Source organism: Netta rufina (genome assembly GCF_964035555.1).
Source record: "Netta rufina genome assembly, chromosome: 2".
NCBI lineage: Eukaryota > Metazoa > Chordata > Aves > Anseriformes > Anatidae > Netta > Netta rufina.
Genome location: NC_140124.1, coordinates 154,586,324 through 154,607,906, shown reverse-complemented (window position 1 = coordinate 154,607,906; position 21,583 = coordinate 154,586,324). Strand labels below are relative to the sequence as shown.

The window sequence follows — 21,583 nt, the reverse complement described above, 5'->3', positions numbered from 1 at the left end:
GGTTACCTGTTTGCTCTCCTCCTGGTTCTCATCTCCTTGATTTTCTGTTTCAAACCAAGCAGCTAAAAGGCGTTGGGTACTTGTGACTAAAAAGCTGGTGAAGATAAGAAAAAAAAGTAGCATTTCAAGAATGCTTAGCTGCTGTCCTGGTGCATATTTGCCTTCAGATAAGGTAGCTGTATTTTGTTGTTATTGTTTGTTTAGAAAACATGAATCTGTATCCTTTTTTATAGCAGTTTGTTCAGATATGGTGTATCGTGTTCTTTCTTTACGACAGCTATATCAACTTCGGCTTTTGTGAGGGTACATAATTGGAAAAGTAGGCTGTTAATTGTACACTCAGTGCGTTTGATCTACAGTCATTGGCAGACAAGAAACATTGACTCACAGAAATACCGGTGTTCCTACAAAGCCATTTATTACCACCTTTTAAAAAGAGACTCTTATCTCAGAGCCATAATGCAGAGGCAGACGTAAACCTGAAGTCCACCAAGAACGAATGCCGTGCTCAAACTTTGAGGTAGTCAACGACTTGTTTTCTGTGATTGAGTTGGAAAGAACATGATGTGTGCCATTTCTCTGCTCTTTACAACAGCAAAGTTTCCTGGTGGAGTTGTTGTTTGGCACGTCTAGTGAGTTTTGAATGCATGCTGCTCATCAGACTGATCGTGCTGATATATTGCTATGTCCACTTCATCACTTGGAACTATTATAGAGTATTATCCTTCTTATTTATTATCCTTTAGAATTAAAGGGAAAAAAATCAAAGGCACTAACATCCTCAAATGAGCAGATAAAGATCAATCAACAGGAAGCAGTCAAACGGTGTCAAACCAATCTGATTTTTCAATGAGAAAGTGGCAAGACTTAATGAGAGAGAATAATTGGTGGGTGACATGTTTCAGGGTGTTTAGTAAGGTCTTGGACTTTCCTTCTCGTGACGCTTGAAGCTGAATAAAGGTGGTTTAGGTCATAGTGAATGCATAGCTCGTTGGAAAACCATTTTCAGAGAGCAGTTATGAGTGGCTTGTTGTGAGACCGGGGGGATATTGAATGGAGCTCAACAAAGACTTTTGCTGATTAGTTGTTATTACCAGCCCAGATGGTGGACTAGAAGGGATTCTCATTAAATTTGCAGATGTGAAGAAGGTGGGAGAGGCTGTGACTGTGTCAGGACGCGGAATGAAAATTCCAAATTACTTCAAGAACTGAACTAAAAAAGTAAGATTTTTTCTATGAAGAACAGGCAGGAGGACTTTGTTAATGCTCTGCTAATGCCTTTCCAGCAGGGTACAGACTCGTAATAGAGAATTCGAAGTACGTTCAAGATGTCATGGTTATAACATCTACACAGCACGATCTGAGGGAATAATGAGAGATTTGGGGTTACTTAACCTGAGAGTGGACCAGGAGGAATACAACAGATCTCTGTTATGTCTGCTGTAAAAGATAAGAACAAAAATAAGACCTTTAATGTTTCTGGTTAAAACAGGTGTTGAAATAAAGTTGCAGGAAAAGAGACGTAGGCAGGGTATTTGGAATAATAGTGACTTATTGCAAAATTACGGAGGAGATTGTAAAGTGAGGAGCTGGTAGTTCTGCCATGGAAGCCTGGGAGACCAAACGAGGCAGAAATGCCTCAGGAATGATGAGGTGTAGCAAGAACCTCTTGTGGGGAAAGGAGATGGAGCAGATGTCTTCTTCAGGATCAAGATCTTCTAATTTTCATGACAATCTCACAGGGTTGCCATATGTGGTACACCAGAAATTTACGTGATCACCCATCCTCACCATTTTAATTGGTGTGTGTGTGCTCAGGCACATAAACTTGTCAAACTATATCCTCCATTGCTGATGAGTGAATAAATTAGATCTTTTATTTTTACATTTATGAGACTATAAAGGCTTCCCTTGCCTATCAAAACAGAAACTTACACATTTACTAATGGCTTGTAGGAAGCAAATGAAGCTTGAATTCAGTTCTTTTCATTTTGACAACTGTTATTGATATGAAGTGTAATGAAAACAGCCTGCCTGTTGTTAGGCTTTTAGTTATTTGGTGTGCTGTTTCCAGTCTTTAATTTACAAGGATGAAATAATTGACCTTGTATCCTTACAGGGCTGACTGGGAATTACTGACCGCCGTTATGTTTTATTTAACCAGAAGTGCTGTGCCATTGAGAATAAAGAGACTTGTGTCTTTGGTAAACATCGAGGGAGGTCTGGTTCAGCGTTCTCCTAGAGATTGTTGTTACTTCATAGACTTCTGACTGCACAAATATGGGCTGAAAAAGCCTTGTGGATGATGAGCAGTGATACACTCAAAGGCAATGAAGCAGAAAATATACATTAATATCACTACTGCTGAGTTTTCTCGTGGCAAATGTAGAATATTCTGCTTTACTCACCTACAATGAGCCCCAAGGTACCTGGGAAGTAGCATGCTATTTGGTTCAATAATTAGAATTATTTTAATGTAATTATTTCTTCCTGCAGCTGGATCTGATTACCACAAAAGTTAAAACAAATTGATTCTTGTTTTTCACATCATAGATGTAAATAGCCTTTTGAAACGAGTTTTAGGAGAGCTAATGAAAATAAGTAAGCATTGCAAAGCTCCGGAGTCCACATCCACGGCATCACAGCTAGTTGCTGGTGTTTTTTTTTTTTTTTTTTATTGCAATTGGGGTCAATTCTGTCAGTGTAAGAAACTGTCATTGCATGTCAGTTGAATCACAGCTACATTTTGGGGAGAAGACTACACGAGCTCCGTGATTGACGTAGTGAAGGGTCTGACCTGGGGAATTTGAGAGATCATAAAAGGCAATAGCTTGACACCTCCACCTCCTCTGTACGTTCAGAGCTGTGCCCCATCCCACTGCTCTGATGCACGTACCATATTTGGGTATGTCTAATCAGAATTTGTAATTATTTTTAATTATTAATTTAGAGAGTTACGTAAAGAGCTGGTTTTCCTGAATGAGAAAGGTTATTGGCAACTGTCAGCAAAGAGTTTTGCTAAATATGCTACCAAGAAAGCCTACTTTGTCACTTGGAAAGGAATAAACTAACGTAGGTTAAAAGCCTGAAGATTTTGACTGGAAGCACCAAATTGTTTTTTGCTATTCTATTACACTAGCATTGTCATACAGCTCTTTATTTTTGACTCAATATAGACTATGCCAAATTGTTCACCCTACAGAGTTTGCTTTCCTGTTTGAAGAAGCAAAGCAGTATTGACAAATGTGTTGGTAGTTGCCTGCTGAAGTTTCTTTTCCCATCTACTTCCCATGCATCCACTCTTCCCCTTGCTTCAAGTCTGCCTGGTCCCTTACATCCTTGCATAGTTTTGCAAACAGATTTATTGTTGAGAGTATATTATTAGTATGGTGCCGAACACAGAGCCTCTGGGTGGCACCACGACATGAATAATGATAATTATAATGAGTCGAGTCAGCCATTAAATCACTTCACCTTCAAATCTTGGCTACGTGTGGAAGCCTTTTTTATTTCTAGAGCTGACTTCTTCCAAATCTAAAATTCATTACTCTGTGCATTTTTCATCTCCGCAGACGTGCTGCTGCTCAGTGAAAATTGGGCTGCAAAAAGAAACCGCAAAAGCTTTAATTAAAAAGCAAATAGCATTTTTCAGCAGGGAAAAGCGGTGGTGAGATCTCCCCCAGGCTTTTCTTACTAAAAAAAGACTTCTATTTCTGTTTCACTTGCCTTTTTAAATCCCCCACCTACCTTATTTGTTTATCCCCGCTTGGAGTTTACTGATCCAGTTGTAAGAGAGGTATTCAGAATTAGCAGCTGTGCTGTGGCAGCCTTGAGGGGTACGTGGCTTTCTTCTGTAAAACAGAAATTGCAGCCACCGCACATTACCTGCACAGCGACGCAGCCAGGGGGATAAAGCTCTAATAGTGTCAGTACCTTTTATTTTCAATAGTTAATTGCCCCGTATTTAAAAACAGCTTATATTTGACAGTAAGTTAAGCAGGTAATACGTGCTTTTTCACTTTGCAGAGTAGACCAGGTTGGCTGGAGAAGGCAAAGGGAAATGCTTATTCCATTATTCCATTTAGTGTGCTATGAGTTAGCAATTGCACTGTTGAGGCTTTTGGATGCCATTAATACCTTTAGCATACGTATCTTTTACAGTATTATTTGCTTCTTTGAATAAATACCGTGCTCACTACATTTCCAAACCTTGCAGTTGGGTTGAGTGGTGGTAGAACAGCTCGGAAAGCTTGTGCGTGCAGTTTATTCTTTTGTATTCCAAATCAAAGCGATGAAAGCCCTTTACAATGTATTAGCTATCTGACAACCACTTTGAAATCAACTATGATCTTATTTTGTGCTGCACAAGAGCATATCTTGTTCTGTTGCATGTAGTTGTAATTGTCATCTTTATTGGCAGTCTTAAGATGATGAGATGGTGAGTTTGGCCCTGGGAGCTGGTTCAGCCCTTTTAATTACTGAATATTTGTACTCCTGGGAGACACCAGAGGTAGCTGTGGTGAAGGGGAACTTCACCCTGCTGCTCCTTCATATCAGTTGCTCCTCACTGTCCTTCATATCACTAAAATACGAGAATTATTTTCTTAAAATGAAACCATTCTGATTTCCTTTCAAATGTTGGCCAGTGCATTTCTAAGTACTTCTACAGCTGCTGGATGTTTCTGTGCATTGGAATGTCTCCCATCCTGTGGGGAGGTTTGATCTTCCCAGAGATGAAATTCTGGTCTTACTTTAGCTGGTAAGTGTTGGGTTTTGGTTGGGTTGGCCATGTTAAGATGGCCTTGACATCACGCTGTGGTGAATTGATGAAATGGTGTTTCCTGGAATTAGGGAATAAGCTGTCTTTTCTTAATTGCCACCTAAAATTATTAATCACACAGCATAATGTTATACTGTTGAAAAGTTCTGTGCAGAGAATGTGTAAAACGTGCTTATTCTGGTAATGTGGGAGTTGCTCTGAGCTATATCGACAACATCACATCTCTGAAACTGCTGTTGGTGAAGTTCAGTACTGACATATAAATATTGACTGTAAAATGACTACAAGCTACAGCCTAATTGTTCAGAAAACTAAAGTGCTTTTCAAATAAAACTTAGGGACTTAGAGAATTTTGTCATTAACAGGCACAATTTGGTGTCTGTGGCCTGTAGGAAACCTCTACTCTCCACGTGAATGTTTTAAATCGCTCTGTACGCAGTCTCTCAAGATAAGATTTGCCTGGTGGATCGTGCCTCTTTATGCTGTATTGAAATGGAGAATTCACACATTCACATTTTCAAAGTGGCGTGGACATTTGCATATGAAAACTTTTTTGTATAGCCTAAACACAAAATCAATCAATTAATATTTGCTTCTACCTTAGGGCTTTTCCTCATCCTCCTAAGAACTGCCTTGATCCTGATGCTAACTCAGCAGATGCAGTATGATAAAAAGGCAGCTGGAGGTGATTTGACAGTCTATTTATTTTAATATCTTTTTAACTTCATTACTTATCACAGTCATATGTAAGAGAGCTTCTCCTCTTTTGTCAGGGTGTAGGTATCAGGCAGTAATCCTTCAGAGCAGTCTCTATATATCTGGCTAGCTTGCTTTTGAGGGAGCATAAAACCATGAAAGTTTGCAACTGTTTTTAACCTTCTGCCATCAGATGTATGCATAAAACTTTAAGACTTGTGTTTTAAAATCTTTCACTAGTATAAAACCTTTTGAAGTCATCAATTTTATTATAGACTTCTAGGTACCTGTTAACTCTTCTGAGAGACATTACCTTCTCCTTGTCTGGCATTCCTAAGTACCTCTTCATCTAGTCCTTTAGTAGTTATTAGTAGTTGCAATGAAATTTACGTTGTGATTGATCTTATTAAAGACTACTGAAAAAATGAACTCTGAAATTGTGTGATGAACAATTGCGACCCAGATAAGCCAAATTGGAAGCTATACGTAGAATTGTTGTAGTATTGGAAAACAGATACTTCAAAAAGTCATTTTTCTTAACCACATTCTAAGTTGGTTGACCTTATTACCATATAAATATGCCGGTACAGAATATTTTGAATGATAGTGGGATTTTTATGAATAGAAGTAGATTTGCTATGTTACTAAACTTAAATATTTGAAATTTCGCACTTTTAAACGCTTAGTGGAATTCATTTTTAGTGAAGTAGAACTTTGAAAGACTGTCTCAGCTTGAATCACGGTTATCTTCAGATGATTGGTTTTAGGTTTACATGTGCCTATGATTTTCTTCCTTTTTGTTTTACTGTCTTATAGTTTATATTTTCTGGCTATATTATTTTTTCCTCTTGCATCTAGGAACAGACTGTTCTGCATATCCTCTGATTTTTTGAATCCTTTTGTTCTTATTTTTTTGGGCAATGTCCATTGCCTTTGTTATATCAAGTTTCTCACCATTGTCGTTTTTTCCTTCGGATCCCTTCAGAAGATATATTTCCATTAGGATGCCAACAAAATTGTAAATAAATTCTAATGATGCATTTTAAAGGCATTTATTAAAAACAGAAGCATAACCACACTGACACACAGATATGGTACCATCATCCCTACTTCTTTTTTTGTTACTTTGCCTCTAAATTTGCACATTAATTACAAAGAAAAAAAAAATGGGGATTTGAGCAGTCTCCAGGTAAGTGTCCTTTAACTGTCATCTTTCTGAAGTAGTTACCTATAAAATACCTACAGATTGTTTCAGCATCTGTTCTTAACTGCTACATCAGAAACAAATCCTGAAATCATCTATAGAATATTGTCTGCAGACCTATTAGGCATTAGCAATACTTTAAGCTTTGAAAACTGATACTTTGAAATTGGCCTCCGTAATTAAAATACTATTAAAGAAAGAGAGGGGAACAAAATACTGTCAACAGAAGTTAATGACGTGTGAGGTGTCCATGTTACTGAATGCGTCTCACAGTTTTTACATTTCCTTGGAAACTGTGGTTCCTGAAGGTGTCACAATGAAAGTGCAGAGCACCAGAATTTTATAGCAATACTTTAAAAAAGTATTTTTGACTTGTTGGGAACAGTGATGGTCTCTTATAGGTTTCATCTGTTAGAGTTGGAGACTAATAACAGCATTTCTTCTCCATGATGAATGACCACTTAGATTTTCCTTTCAGTTAAAATTACTTCTGTGTAAAATGCTGTAGATTTTAAATTGGGAGAGGAGACTATTTATCCAGCCTTCACTATTTGTTATATTTATCCTTTAATATTGCATGGAAAAATGATCCTTCTACACAGAAACAGATTGTAAGTATTAGACAATTTGGTATCATAAAGTATATTTCTACCCTTAAATATACTGTTGGGAAAGAAGAAGCGACCGTCTGGAGCTCTCCAGGAGGGGGAAGATATATCTGTGGTATCTGAAGTTCAGTAAATTGAATAGGAAAGTAAAGGGATTGTGCTGCACTTGAGTATTAAACTAGAAGGAACTCTGTGCTAACTACAAAGTATATCAAGTCACGTTCTCCTTTGCAGGAAGATGGGAGTGGGAAGGAGGACGGCAGTTTATATATTGTGTCCTTTCCATTTTCCAGTAAATTGTATTCCCCTTGGGATGCTCTCATCTACCTGTGACCTACATCAGGCATTTGCTTACTTGCACAGAGAAGTGATAGGAGCAGCCGTGCAGGACGTGGACTTGTCTGGCCCACAAGTTGTCTTATAAAATGGCTGGTGGCTGGGGAAGGAGTGCAAGGAGCAGGGCCATTAAAGTCATCCTCCCCATATACATGTCCTGGATTTACATTCCTAGCTTCTGGGAACAAGCAGGACTTTCTCAACTGCAGCTACAATGAACTATTAATAGCTGCTAATGGTATAATCCTACACAAATCAAGGTAAACTCCTTTTCAGCTCCTATGCTCTTGGCCCCTGCAGTATCCTGTGGTGAAAGTCCTTCAGCTGGGCTTTCTGTGGTTTACTTTACATTTCTCGATAACTTCATTCGTGCCCCAGTTGTGTTGTGTGGAACTGTGAAAGAAATGTTCCCTCCTCATTGTTACCTTATAATTCGTGATATTATACTTCTGTGTCAGATGCTTTTGTTGTCTTATTTTACCAGCTGCAATATCAAAATACTGTTTTTTTTTTTTTTTCCTTCTCCTGTTAGATGTGCCATATTTCATATTTTTTGTCACCCAGTTTTTTCTTGTTCAGCTCTATTTGAGGTGGTATTGTCTGCAGAGCCTGAGATATGGGCACACCATGGAGTTCTGTGCAGTGACACACCAGTATTTTCTCTCTTGCTCTCAAGCCCATTCGTTATTAATGTTTTACGTGCTGTTTTCTTTTGGTATTTTTCGCACTTCTCGTAGAGCTGTCTAGTGTATATCTGAGATCTCCTTCTTGGGTGGTAATGACTAAGAACCTGTCATTTCTTACATTATATTTAATACCTATTTTCTTTCCTTTGAATTTCAGCTGCCATTTTATCACCCCATCATCACTAAATTATGCAACACTACAATTTTTCACAATAAGCTTTTGATTTTCATTATTCTGAAAAAAAAAGAATTTGCGATGTCAGCCAGGCTCATCCCTACTCTACTCAGGCCCTTCCCAAATACTGTGTTGCTCTTTTCAACTGCACAGGTCCCCTGGGTGTTTTTCTGCTGTGGAAACTGGTGAGCTGTACTTTGAGCAATCTTTTTCCCCCCCCTACAATATCCCAAATTCATTCTATTTTAGAAGCATTTTAGTGATCTGTAGGTAAAGAATTTGGTCATTTTCTGTCATACCCGTGAAAAGAGCCTTGATCGGGGGCTGAAGATGAAGACCTCCCTTCCCTTGCTGTAGGCTTCATCTTGGTTAGGCTCTATGAGGCCGTGGGTTGTGAGAGATTTGTGTGGCCATGGCCTATACGGTCCCTTTTTTGTGGATTTAATGAGGATTTAATGATGAATGGCCATCAGCCGTGAGATATCGCTCATAAATGCAAATTGACATTTTTAAGGAAAGTTTATGAAGCTGTGCAATGATTTTTTTTTGCTGCAGACATTACTGTGTTATGAATCATTAGACAGAAAAATAGCAAACAAGTAACTATTGATCATCTGATATTCCCCATATTTAGATGCACATAAGAGCAATTTCCCTTTGTCGATTTGCTCTATGGCCCTAGTCTGGCTATCAGAATGAAGTAATGGTGACATGTTTCAGTTTTATGATCCTTTTTTTCAAAGCTAAAACTTTGCCTGATCAATGCTGCTGTATTTAATGTCCTTTGCTGTATTTCCTTAAGTAGGACAATAGTCCATGCTACTGTGGCAGAATAAAACCATAGACAATTTATCAAAAGTTCATATTGAAATAATTTTTAGTAGTATTGCAGCAACAGATTTTAATGGCTATGGTGCAAGCTGTTTACCAGATACATCAACATAATTAGATTGCTATTTTTTTTTTTTTTTTAACAGAACACCAAAATCTGTCAATCTGAGGACGACTTGTGTAGCAGTGCTGGTAGACAGGGTAGGGTGTCCTATCCTCTGAAACACTGCTGCTTTTTAAGTGTGCCTCCTGTGTGATACTTGTTTTTCAAAAGGACAAAAATCTATTAGAGAGTATCCAACGGAGGGCAACAAAGATGGTGAAGGGTCTGGAGGGAAAGACATATGAGGAGTGGCTGGGGTGCCTTGGTTTGTTCAACCCAGAGCAGGGCAGGCCGAGGGGAGGCCTCATGGCGGCCTGCAGCTCCCTCAGGAGGGGAGCGGAGGGGCAGGCGCTGAGCTCTGCTTTCTGGGGCCAGCAACAGGACCCGAGGGAACGGCATGGAGCTGGGACAGGGGAGGGTCAGGCTGGGGGTTAGGGAAAGGTTCTGCACCCAGAGGTGGTTGGGCACTGGGACAGGCTCCCCAGGGCAGTGGTCACAGCACCAAGCCTGATAGAGTTCAAGAATCACTTGGACAACGCTCTTAGACATATAATCTGATTTTTGGGTGGTCCTGCGTGGAGCCAGGAGTTGGACTTGATGGTCCTTGTTGGGTCCCTTCCAATCTTCCCCATGATTCTCTGATTAATCTACCCACATACATTTTAAGTAAATACCTCATATTTTTTCTTAGCATTCCTACAAACTCTAAAACAACAACAAAAAATAATGTTTTTCTATTACTTGGCAGAACTGAGTATGACTCTGTAAATGACCATAAGGAATATGCTGTTTAGAGCTGGACAGAGGTGTTTGTAGTACTGTAGGCTTATTTTTGTTAATTTCTGTGAAGCTTTGATTGGTGACAACAGGCGGAAGGTCCAGGTAGCCTTCATTTCAGTACAGGCTATCAAATGAATTTACCCAGGCTTACTACAGAGTTGGAATCTGAATCTTTGCTGGCCCTGCCTTTGCTTGCTGCTGTTACCCTTCCTTGCCAAACTACAGATTTACCGAATTCAAGATGTTTCGGTATTCTTGATAGATCAGGTGCAGCGTAGCAGTTACTCAGCAAGTTCTTTGCTAGCTAAGAAACAGAAATATATGGCAGCTATTTAATAATATGTATTTAAATTCAAGGTATCTCACTGAATATGTGAAGTTTGGCTGCATGTGCTGGCTTTTCTTTCATCGTTTCCTTTTTGTGCTAGGAAGATTTAGGTGGAACCCCTGGAGGCTCCATTTATTAGTTTTAGGACTTGAATTTATGTCATCTTGGAAGTAGTTAAAAGCCAAAATAACAAAAGTTGAGGGCTTGAAATATTGCTTATGCAAAAGATTGTGTCGTATGGCTATTCATTAGAGAAAAATCCACATTAATTTTGAAGGCTGGTACGTTTCTTAGGATTCTGGCACAGAGGAACTTCAGTGTGGAAACAGGTGTTTTAACATTTACGAAGGTAATACATCATACCTAAATTTGGAGAGCTTTTCTGTAATGCACAATGCATGGAGTACTTAGTGGCTGTATGTTGAAAATTTTGGGGAAGTCTGATCTTAGGCATATGCAGCTGTGACACACTTCTGGAAAATCCCAACTGGTATTCATGTTTCCAGCAAGGTTGTGTTACTGTTAGCGTCTAGTAAGTACTTTTTACCTTTACTAGCACTTAATTTTGGTTTGCTGATATACTTGGATGCTCTTACCAGCACTGTAGGTTAGAACTGTAGCATATTGAGTAAGCTTGGTTTGGGTTATGGGCTGATGAGCTGTAAAGAAGATTTTGCAGAACAATTTTGAATCCAGGTGGGCTTTATTCCACTATTGTATCTTCCCCTGGTACTGATGCTAGTTTGGTCCTCTCTCTTCTAGAAGCTCTGAGCTCCCAGCTCTATAGAGCTTCTGAAAGAAGGGCCCATGCTGGATTTGAGGAGGAAGAGCTTCAGAAGTACACCAAGGACAAAGTAAACCTGCACGCAAAGACATGAACATTCCCTTTAAATGTTAAATAGGAAGACAGTGCAAACGTTGTATTTTTTAAAACATGCATTAAAATTAAGACATAAATGTCTTATTAGAGAGGTGCAGAGACAAATTAGAGGTGGCGCCTTTCTGGCTCGGTAACGGTTGTCGCTTTGGAATGAATGATTGTAAGATTTATAGCTTTTAGAGCTCTTCATTGCTGTATGGACTAGACTTGTGAACTACTCGTTGTGCTGCAGGTCAGGCAGATGTGTTGCTGTGGCTGTGATTCCTGTTACAAATGTGGTTGGCACTTTCTTCCCGGTCCTATTAGCAGTTATTTTCCAGCAGTTTCACTCTTCTGTTTACTCAGTTACTGGTAGCAGAGTTGGCAGCTCTCATTTCCCAGGACCCAGTGCAGCATTACGTGACTGCAGGATTTATTTCAAACTGACTTTCAGATGCTTTCAAGTCTTTCTTTTTTTTTTCTTTTTTTTTTTTTTTTTTTTCTTCTCACCAGTTGTCTTGCAGAGCCATGGTTAACAAACCTCACTGCAGATATGCCTGGCAAGTTGTCGTGTACTGAGAACAGCAGCAGCGAGGGAAGGGAGGATGGCCCTTGCTGGTTATACCTATTAATATATTTTTTTCCTCAGGTGGAAGACTGCATGGTGTGATTTCCACTCTTCTGGGGGAGGTTACTCATTTCCAGGTACTGCAGAATTACTCCTGCAGTGAACAGCATGGCAGGGAAGCATGAAATTTTCCAGAAAATGGCTTTTTAAAAACCCTTTGGCATGCTCCAGATTGCACACAACATGGAAGGGGAAGAGGAGAGTAGAGGGGATCCTGCAGTAGTTCCTTTCCCATCCTGCAAATTGCAAAAAATGAGTATTGAGCTGTGCAGCAACGCACCACAAATATTTCCCATGCACTGTATCTCATATGCATTTGTTTGCAGAGCAGGTCCATGGCACTTTCTGTATGCAAGGTGTTGGGCTTCTGGGGTACGAGATGCTGGCTAATTAAATGGGAGGTGATACTAAATTTCCTTCTCTGAAATCCTGGTAAAAAACATTGCTGTTGTGACAAAGCGCCGCTCCACAGCTGTAATGTACAAAGCAGTGTTTAAAAAGCTCACATACAACAATTAAGACCAGCCTTTTGAGATCTGTGGTTAGCTTAGGGCCTGAAGAATCCAATATTTAGGTACCTAAACAAACAAACAGTTTTCAGGGATGCTAAATTCCAGTGGTTTCCATTGATTCAATAATGGTTTGGGCTAAATTAAGCGGCCTGTAGAGAGCTCCATGGCATTGCAGATGACTCAGACCCCTTAATTCATTAAATACCAAACCTCAGAGAAGATTCAGCATTTAATAATATATTTGCAGAGCTGGATGAAATTAGTTGGCACTTGTGTTTTATTTTTTTTCCCTAATAATTCAGAAATTAGCAAGTATGACATATCCAAAGACCCTCAGGAGAGAGTATCCTGAGGAATAGAGCTTTACAACAGGGGATGTTCTTATTTAATTTCTCTCTTGTAGTGTATTCAGTGGTGTTTTTCTCAGAACTTTCTAGGCCTTCGCAGCCAGGCTGTAGGTACTAGAGATCGGTTTTTGAATTATGAGAAGTCTGCAAAGAGCAGAGGGAGTTTTCATGAATTTTATCAGAATGAATATGCATTTAGACGTAGATATTAGAGTCAGTGCTTGCAGAAACCTGCTAAATTTGCCAAGAAGCATTACCAATTAACGTAGTTAATTAACAAGAAGCTATGTTAAAATTAGTTTGGGGTTGGAAGAGGGGAGAGGGAGTGAATTGTAATTAGAAAAAGAAATCACAGCTGCTATTTAGAGAACTGGTGGGGAAGTTTGCAGGTCGAGCTGTTGGAAGAAGCACTGCATTGCGGCTGTGCCTCATTCATTCATTCATTCATTCCATTCTCAGTTTTCTAGGAAAGAAACTACTTTGGTATTATGTATCACAATTTCCAAGCAATATTGATTACCCTAATCAAATTTAACTTTCTGCAGGCGAACATAATAATAATAATAAAAAAAAAAAGGTCTAATTTTTCACAATTTCTCAGAAAGGTGAGACTCCCAGTGTTTCTTGAGCATCTAATGTTCAAGAAATTATGCTGATTTTCTCCAGTTAAGGATTTCGCTCCTGCTGGGTAGAATTTGCTCAAAGAAAAATGCCGACTTTCCCAGCTTGTATTACCCTGCATGTTGTTACTAAGCAAAGAGGAGAAATCAAAGCATTCATCTTTGCAAATCGAAACAAGTTTCACACTAGAAATATATGAAAGTTACTCATGAAGTAGTAAATGTCTCATGTACGTCACTTTATTTTCTCAATGAAAAATTTACTGCAACTTATTTAATGGATTCATGAATTGGCCTGATGTTAGCTGAGGGAATTTTCAGACCCTTTTTGAATATATTTCTTTATTTTAAAAATGGGGTTGGGCATATGGTTTAGGATGAGAGAAGCAAGACTGAATCTTAGTTTCATCATGGTGCAATGAGACCAAAGGCAGACTACAAAGGTTTCAGCTGCTCCCATCACGTTATAGAGGAGACAGAGTTTAGGATATTAAAAATTATTAAATAATTAGGCAATCAGTATTCTGATTTCTCCAGTTGTTGGCACTTTGACTGTCTCAAGGCGAGATAGTCTGGTTCTAGGTCGTCGAGGCTTTCAGGGTGCCTTTCTCATTTGCCAGTCAACATTAGCATTCAAGTAAATCTCAGTCTTGTTCTCCTTTTCTTGTGGATGTGTACTGGGATCCCCATTGCCTCACTTTACCTGTATTGAAGTTTGTCCGGTATGTGAGTACACCTGAACTGTACAGGAACTCGAGAAAAAAATCATTGCTCAACGACCAGCTTGAAATTCAGACAGACAAAAGCAACATCTCTACGATTTCCCTATTTAGAAGGGTTTCTGGAGGGTTTTTCATCATTGGAGGGTCACCAGGTGTGGCAGGGGTTTGTGCCAGTAGAGACCCAGGGCAGACTGTACACTGAGTTAGCCAAGTTATTGATTAATATTTTGTAAAGATCGGCTAGCAAAAGTTCTGTGAAGTCACACATTTTGACTTTAAATAAAGAGACGTAACCTGGCCACACAGGAATGGGACCTTCTGGTTACACCCAGTCATTTTATAAATAACAACTGCGAGGAACTCTGTTGTAGATCTGTTGTATGCCTTTGCAGAGATGGTATTTGTGAAGAGCTCTGGTTACGTTTTTATATCTAAAGCATGTGTGAGGCGTTGTCTGATGGCCCTGTGGCTTTTGCAAAGTGCATTCATGGGTAGCAAAACCAACGTGGTGTCTTCTGAACACCTCACATCATTCCTTATTGCTCTGCTTGTGTCCAAGAACGGTTAGAAGAGAGAATATTTTTATTCTTTCTTCAAAAGATTTGCTTTTTGGTTCAGCATAACATTTCTCTGACTTGTTAATGCAGTCAATACATCCTGAGAAGGCCTGTATGTGCAAACAGTTCTATTTAAGGATTATTGGGAATGACATTAATAGCAAATCTGGTAGCTTCTGCTTCCCATTCTCCGTTAGAAATCACGATCCTTTGTTTTTGCTGACATAATTATCTCCATATGAGCCAGTTCTAACAAGGCAGAATTAAGAGTTCACTTTATAAATGAGCAGCAGGACCAGATGGACTGAGAAAATAGGTTTCATGCAAATATCAATAAAGGTGATTAGCAAAGCAATAAAAGCATTTGGCATGCGTGTTCCTTCATACTAATAAAGAGGGCCTAACGGGAAAGGTTTGGAGGCCGTTTGGAGATCTGGAGCATTTTAGATGCTGTGCTTCCACACGTTACAAAGTCTTGGTTTGTGAGAAGAAGGCACTGCCGTGAGCGATGTCACACTGCCAGGCCCAATCTTCAAATCCATGATTTTAACAGATTTGTACAGCATTACATTTCATCCAGTCCACCAGATACTGAGCTGAGGAGCTTGAATTTGATTAAAGCAGCACCGTGGCCAGGTAAAACAGAACCTCTGAGGTTTGCCATGCATTTTCTCTTGTTCCTCCAACTGCCAGAGACAGAAAGCAGCAGAGCTTCTGACAACGTGGCAGGTAGGAGAGAGCTGAAATACATTTAAGGTTAGATAAATAGCACATGCCTGCATCTTCCTGTCCAGGATTTTTTGGAGAAAACCTGTCCTACATTGTGTAGCTCTTGCTTCTTGACTCATCAGAGCATCAACACAGACATTTGGGTGATATCAGTTGGAATTGCTGCCCATGTTTGTGCACACGTGCACCGTGGGTTGAGTTTTTGGACAGCCCAGTGGAGTCAGGAGCTCAGACTTTTCTATCGACCTGTCAAAAACCTGGAAACATCTCAGAAGTCCTCAGAACTCGTCAGAACATCGCTTCCTAACAGAAATACCTGGGGAAAACTAGCCTTCCTCTTCTTCTCACATGCTCTGAGCTGCTAAGAGTTGTGACAAAGTGGTCATCTATTTTATGTCAGGAATGATATATATATGTGTGTGTAAAAGCTGTATTTATTCTGAGAACACAAATGATTTCCCAGTCATGTAAAGTGCCTTGTATAGAAGGGCATCCATCTTAAACTGGAATATACAACAGTGATTTTGTTCTTGCTTACTAATGAATGAGCACTTGGAAGAAAGTAAGCCTTCCCTTAAAATTCAGTTAGGTAACTTCTTTCAGTAATAAATACAGAAAATGTGTTTTTCTCCAAGAAAGTCCTTAGGGAGGCGAATACCGTGAGATCTCCAGCAATGGGTTTTTCAGTTGTATTTTTCAGGTTCGCCTTCCTGGAAGAAAATCTCTCGTGACTCTCCCTGACTCTTGTAGATGTTTCTGTCTCTTAATTGGGTTGTGACAAATTCAGAGATGCCTTTGACAAAGAATATGACAGAGTATTTGCATGTGGTAGATCTCTTATCTTTGAACTGTTTGGAAATACTGTACATTAAATTATTTTTTCTTCATCTTAATAATATTTTGTGTCCTCGGCATTAATAATGGATACAAAGCCTTGCCTGTAACCTTGGCTTTCTTAGTTTTGCTCTAAGCATTAAGCCTGAGCCCACTCTCATTTTTTCTGTGATCTGCTCGGGGAGGATGAGAGAGCTTTCTCAGCGAGAACCAAAGCTTCATGCATTTCACTTAGTTTCTGATCAATTTTGTTGCTCTTCGCTATTGGTACTGCATTGAAGTTGTATTTTTATTGTTTTAAGCTCCTGTGTGCTGTGCTGGTTGGCAATCTAGAAATGTGTTAAATAATATTGATCTCATTTTTTCCCCACTTGGCAAGCATTTTATTTTTCTCCGTCTCTAATACTATTTTAAGTAACATGTATTGGTTTTATTTTCTTTTATTTATGCCTTGGCATGTCGTAGAGCAAGGGGCCATAGCAGTGCCTGGAGAAAAGTCCCGAAACAGAGGATGCTTATGAGAATATACTTCCCAATTCTCTACCTTTAAATAATGGGAAGAGCTTGCATATTGCATTCTGATGACATAGCTAAATAGTAGTTTTTGCATTATGATTCAGAAAAATAAAAAAAAAAAGACAAACAATTGATTTTTGTTGCAGTATATGTAAGCTGTCAGGTAATCACCCTAAATGGAGGTTTTTGGTGAATCAACTTACAGAAAACATGCTCCCTGGACCTCCAAGAGCCAGCAAGGTGATATAAGAAGTCTACTGTTCGTGTCTGTTATCTTTCATGATAAATACATGCATTCAGGTGGTTTTCACTCTGGGATAAAATGTGGGGTACTGACAACACTGACTCTGAGTTCTCTTTTTTTGTCAGATAAAGCTACTGGGGAAATGTTTTCAGGAAAATATCTGTCCTTCACTAGGGGAAAATAAGGATTTTCTCTGAAATGCCCAGAGTTAGAGGAGTTGGTACTGCGTCTTAGAGAGCTCCATAACTTTCTTGTGGTTTCACCTTGAGCTGGAAACCTCTGTTGGGCCATAAGGCACACAGAGGAGGATAGGTACAGAAAACGGCTGAGTGATAAAGTTGCGGTTTCCAGCAGTGGTTTTCATTGCAGCTATTAAAGGAGCACAGTGGCCTTTTCAGATATGGTAATTGTCTGCTTCTGTTGAGACCTCTCTTGAAATAATAACGGGAGGCTAGCCTTTAAACCAAAAGAGGTGTTGTGGTGGCTTATCGTCACCATTTAGCTATTTCACTTCTGCTCTGTAGAGATTCGCAAAGCTCTGAGTTGTTTCTGGTGTTGAAAATGGATATTGCTGCTTTAAAAAATGGTGCTTCCATCCATATTGTGCACAACTTCTGAAGAATTTCATTTGGGAGGAAAAATTTCTGTAGACCTCAGGTCAGGCTGTTATAACATCTTCTCTAAAGCCTTGTATGTGCTTATGGGGAAGAGGTTAACTGTTTATTTGTTTTTCTTAAATATTTAAAAATTCTGAACATTTTTTTTTTTCAGGAGAAATTCCAGAGTTGTGGAAAACTATTAACAGTTCTTTTTTCCCTTAGAAAAGTTGGTATCGTGCTGTATGAAAAGGAGTAAAAAGAGAAGCAATTCATCAGCTTCCAGTGAATTCATTTTCTTTCTAAGAAAGTGTTGAAAAGGGTAAATTAGAGAATGCTTGGAAACCCCTCTATGGGAATGAGCATTCACATTTTTCACTTTTTTTTCCCTTTGTGAAGACTCACAAAGCCTGACATTGAACCCAGTTCTCCATAATTTGACATCGTAGTTAGGTGAGCATGTGGATTTCCACGGGAATGGTGCAATTTACATCTTCCCTGTGGGCAAAATTGAAACACCCCATGTCTGTGAGGTCAAGAATAAAGAATATTTAAAGAATTTAAAGAATTCTTTGGCCTCAAAACATTTCTTCTGGCCTCAAAACAGTATCATAGTTCATAATGTTATTACATTAAATGATTTATTTTGTATTTATTATTATTTTCATGAGTTCCTTACAGCTGTCCGGCATTAGTCCCTGGGCATCAGCCTTTTCCTTCCATGCCTGTCCTCCTGTGCCCCGTGTCCCAGCTTCCAGAGGCCTCTGCTGTCATACCAGGCTCGTATTCCTCCATGCTGTGTCATTATCTGAGAGTCATAAATACTTCATTGTTGTCCAAATAATTACTTGTTACTGCTATTATATAGAAATTATGGTTATAACGTACAAAGATAAGTTAAACCAATTAAGCACAGCCACCTGCTCATTAGTAAGTTTGCTCCTAAAATAAAGAAGCTCAAACAAAGCTTCGTGCAGCCCAAGAGGAGTTGAGACCGCCTTGCCTTGCCTTGGGCTGCAGCGCTGTGATGGACTGATGGTCTTGGTAGAGTCTGAACAGTGACAAGAATTTACATTTACATAGAAAATTTCTCTAGAAAAAGAGATTTCCCAGGCTACTTTGGCTGCTAATCAATATTAATGGCTATTTGTCATTGGTGGCAGCAGCAGCTCTTGGTGTTTTTCAGTGTGGAGCACTTTGGGCTGTATTTCCATGGGTGTTTGTACCTAAAACTTCCAATTATTGTTCATATAATAAAGACTGTGGAAAACTGAAGTGAGAAGAGAGCAAGGCCATTTCTCCTCTGGTGGCCCTGTCCATCATCGAATGTAGACGCAGGGATATGGCCAGTTGTTGAGGGAAGCAAAGCCAGGGGCACCAAAAAACCCACCCATGACCATCCAGGGGATATGGAGCACCTGCCATGCTACGAACGAGGAAACTTGGGGTCTCTCCAAACCCAATGGTTTGTGTCACAGTCCTTTGATAGACTTTCCTGTCCTGGAATAAGATAATCCTTGTCCCGTCAGCCTTACAGTGGCCATACTCTGAGGCTTACACTTGTTGGGAAGCCTTGAAGCAATGCCACCTGAATCTGTTGGCAGCTTTTGTCCCTTTTTAAATTTTTTTCTTTTTCTTTTTCTTTTTTTTTTCTTTGAAGCACATGCAGTTTCACTGCACTTCTGTACATAGGCACCCTGTCAGGTCTCCAGGCTGCTTTACGCAGTTGGAAATGAAGGAAGCATTTGTGCTTCCCTCTGGGATAGCCAGTGGCACCACTGTGTTAAAAGTAAGTGAATGCCAGCTGATTTATAACTGCACCTCCTGCATCCAATCTTCACCTCCTTGTCTAGTAAAATCTGCATTACTTCATGACACAGAAATAGGCTGTATTTTTTTTGCATAGGTTAGCATTAGTCGGTGTGCTACAAATTGATCTCAATCATCTGAGCAATAAAACAGACGTTTCCTGCCAAATATCTCTTTCTGCTGGACACTGTACTATATCTTACTGAGCCCTAGTGCTATCTTCACTTGACTGATGCCAAGACACTGCTTGGACGAGTTTGTGTCTCTTTTGTGTAACTTACCTTCTAGTTATGTTGATATCCCTACATCTCTCTCCTTTTTACTAACATAAAGGGAGCTTTCTTCTCAGATCCCTGACATAGCTCATTTGCAGTGTTAGTTGAAGGCATGTTGGGGGAATTAATATTTGGAGATAATGTTCGTGCAATGTATTATTTATCTGTCTAACACTGCAAGTGTATGCATGACAGTTTGCAGATGAAATAAGAGGTGAATCCTGATTCATTTCTAACCTAAGCTGAAGGCAAGGCAGGGTACGGCACTGGGGCCATAAGTAAAGGGCGATGGCAAAGCGACGATGAGGTTGCAGTGGTAAAACACTGTGAAAAAGCCCTATTTCTGGTGTCAGCTTCGATTTTAGTGACCTGTGTTTCCAAACCAGGTCTGCCCCTGGTTTGGGGGCAGCCAACTCCAAATGTCAGCGACTCCCAACATCTGGAAAAGTCTTTATTGTAGAATCTATTTGATAACCTAATTCTCCACACTCAATTGATTTCTGACCTGACTTTCATTCTTGATTCAAATGGTTTTCTTAATAGCTTAGCTAACTACAGTTACCAGTAATTGATCCTTATTAACTATTTTTTTTAACGTATCTCAGCATTTTTGCCACCCATCTGTTTTTAAACTGCCCATTTGTATGGATTCTTTGCATAAATATTTTGTGGCTCATTTGATTCTTTGCATAATTAATTAATTGCTTCTCATTTAGTTTTCTGCATAACTAATCTACTGCCACATAATTAACAAACTCTTTAATTCCTTATTAATTATTTACTGTTCTTTTGAATATATGAATTAATTGACTGTTTAAATTTGCTGCTGTGCTGATTTGACATCTAGTTAATTGTTTTGATTAATCAATTAATTAGCTGCTTAATCTCTGCTTAAAAGCATAACCCCGTGACTGCCTCGTACATGTTCTAGCACCTTGCTTTTTGTGCTCAGCACTATCGTCATCTCATCAACATCTGGATGCACAACTCAATGTCCAGGCACATGTGGACCTCTTGGGCTTACATATATCCCTCCTGTAAGCCATCTCTATAACCCCAGCGATGCTCCTTATACGTTTTTCTCCCTCTAAATGTGTTTTTTTTTTATCCACATGTCACACTCCTCATGCACTTGAACCTCAACAGGGCTTTAACTCTGTTTAATTCTGCCAAAATGAAAAGGGCAGAGTCGGGAAGAAGGGCACCAAAATCCTTGCGAGTGGAAATCCAGCAGGTAAATGGGGTATGAGAACAGATTTGGAAAATTATGCATTTTTATGGCATACAGGGAGAGGGTGTTTCAGATGCAATTTAACTACTGCAGATGTTTGTGGTAATTTGATGTAGCTGATAAAATTTCAGAAACTTTTCAGAAAGCTTTGTAATTATGTATAGCTCTTCCAATAGACTCGTTGAGGCTGTTTTTCTCTGGTTCTTCACTACAGAAGAATTTTAGTAGGAAAGAACCTTTTTTTCACACTTTGCTTTATTTATGTGCTAATCCCGTACTTAAGTTTTCACACCTGGTTGCTGTAGAAACTGTGTTCTTGTGTTCTCCTTGGGGAGGAGGCCTTTGAAAGAGGTGTTGCCTTAAAAACTAGTTTGCTGCTGTATACCGCAAATAACCCAACAGAAACCATGACCGCCGTGATGAAAACTTCATTGGAAATGGAATGTTTTTTTAAAGTTTTCCACAAGGTGTCAGCTGCTCTTCGAAGGTATTAAACTGCGGCTTCTTATGCAAGGGGAAGTTTGAGAAGTGAAGAGACTTTGTCAAGCACGCAGCATGAAGCACGGGAGGGTTCATT

General features: G+C 39.4%; 1 protein-coding gene across 3 annotated transcripts in view; it reads left to right on the top strand.

Annotated features, from left to right (window-relative positions):
• Positions 1-21,583, top strand: part of TRAPPC9 (trafficking protein particle complex subunit 9) — a 451,894-nt gene that overhangs the window by 245,532 nt on the left and 184,779 nt on the right. The window contains exon 22 of one of the 3 annotated variants that reach the window (XM_084281392.1): positions 12,036-12,091. The exons of the other annotated variants lie outside the window; for them this stretch is intronic. Coding sequence (XP_084137518.1) covers positions 12,036-12,091 — 56 coding nt within the window. The remainder of the gene's footprint in view (positions 1-12,035; positions 12,092-21,583) is intronic. 3 annotated transcript variants of the gene reach the window in all.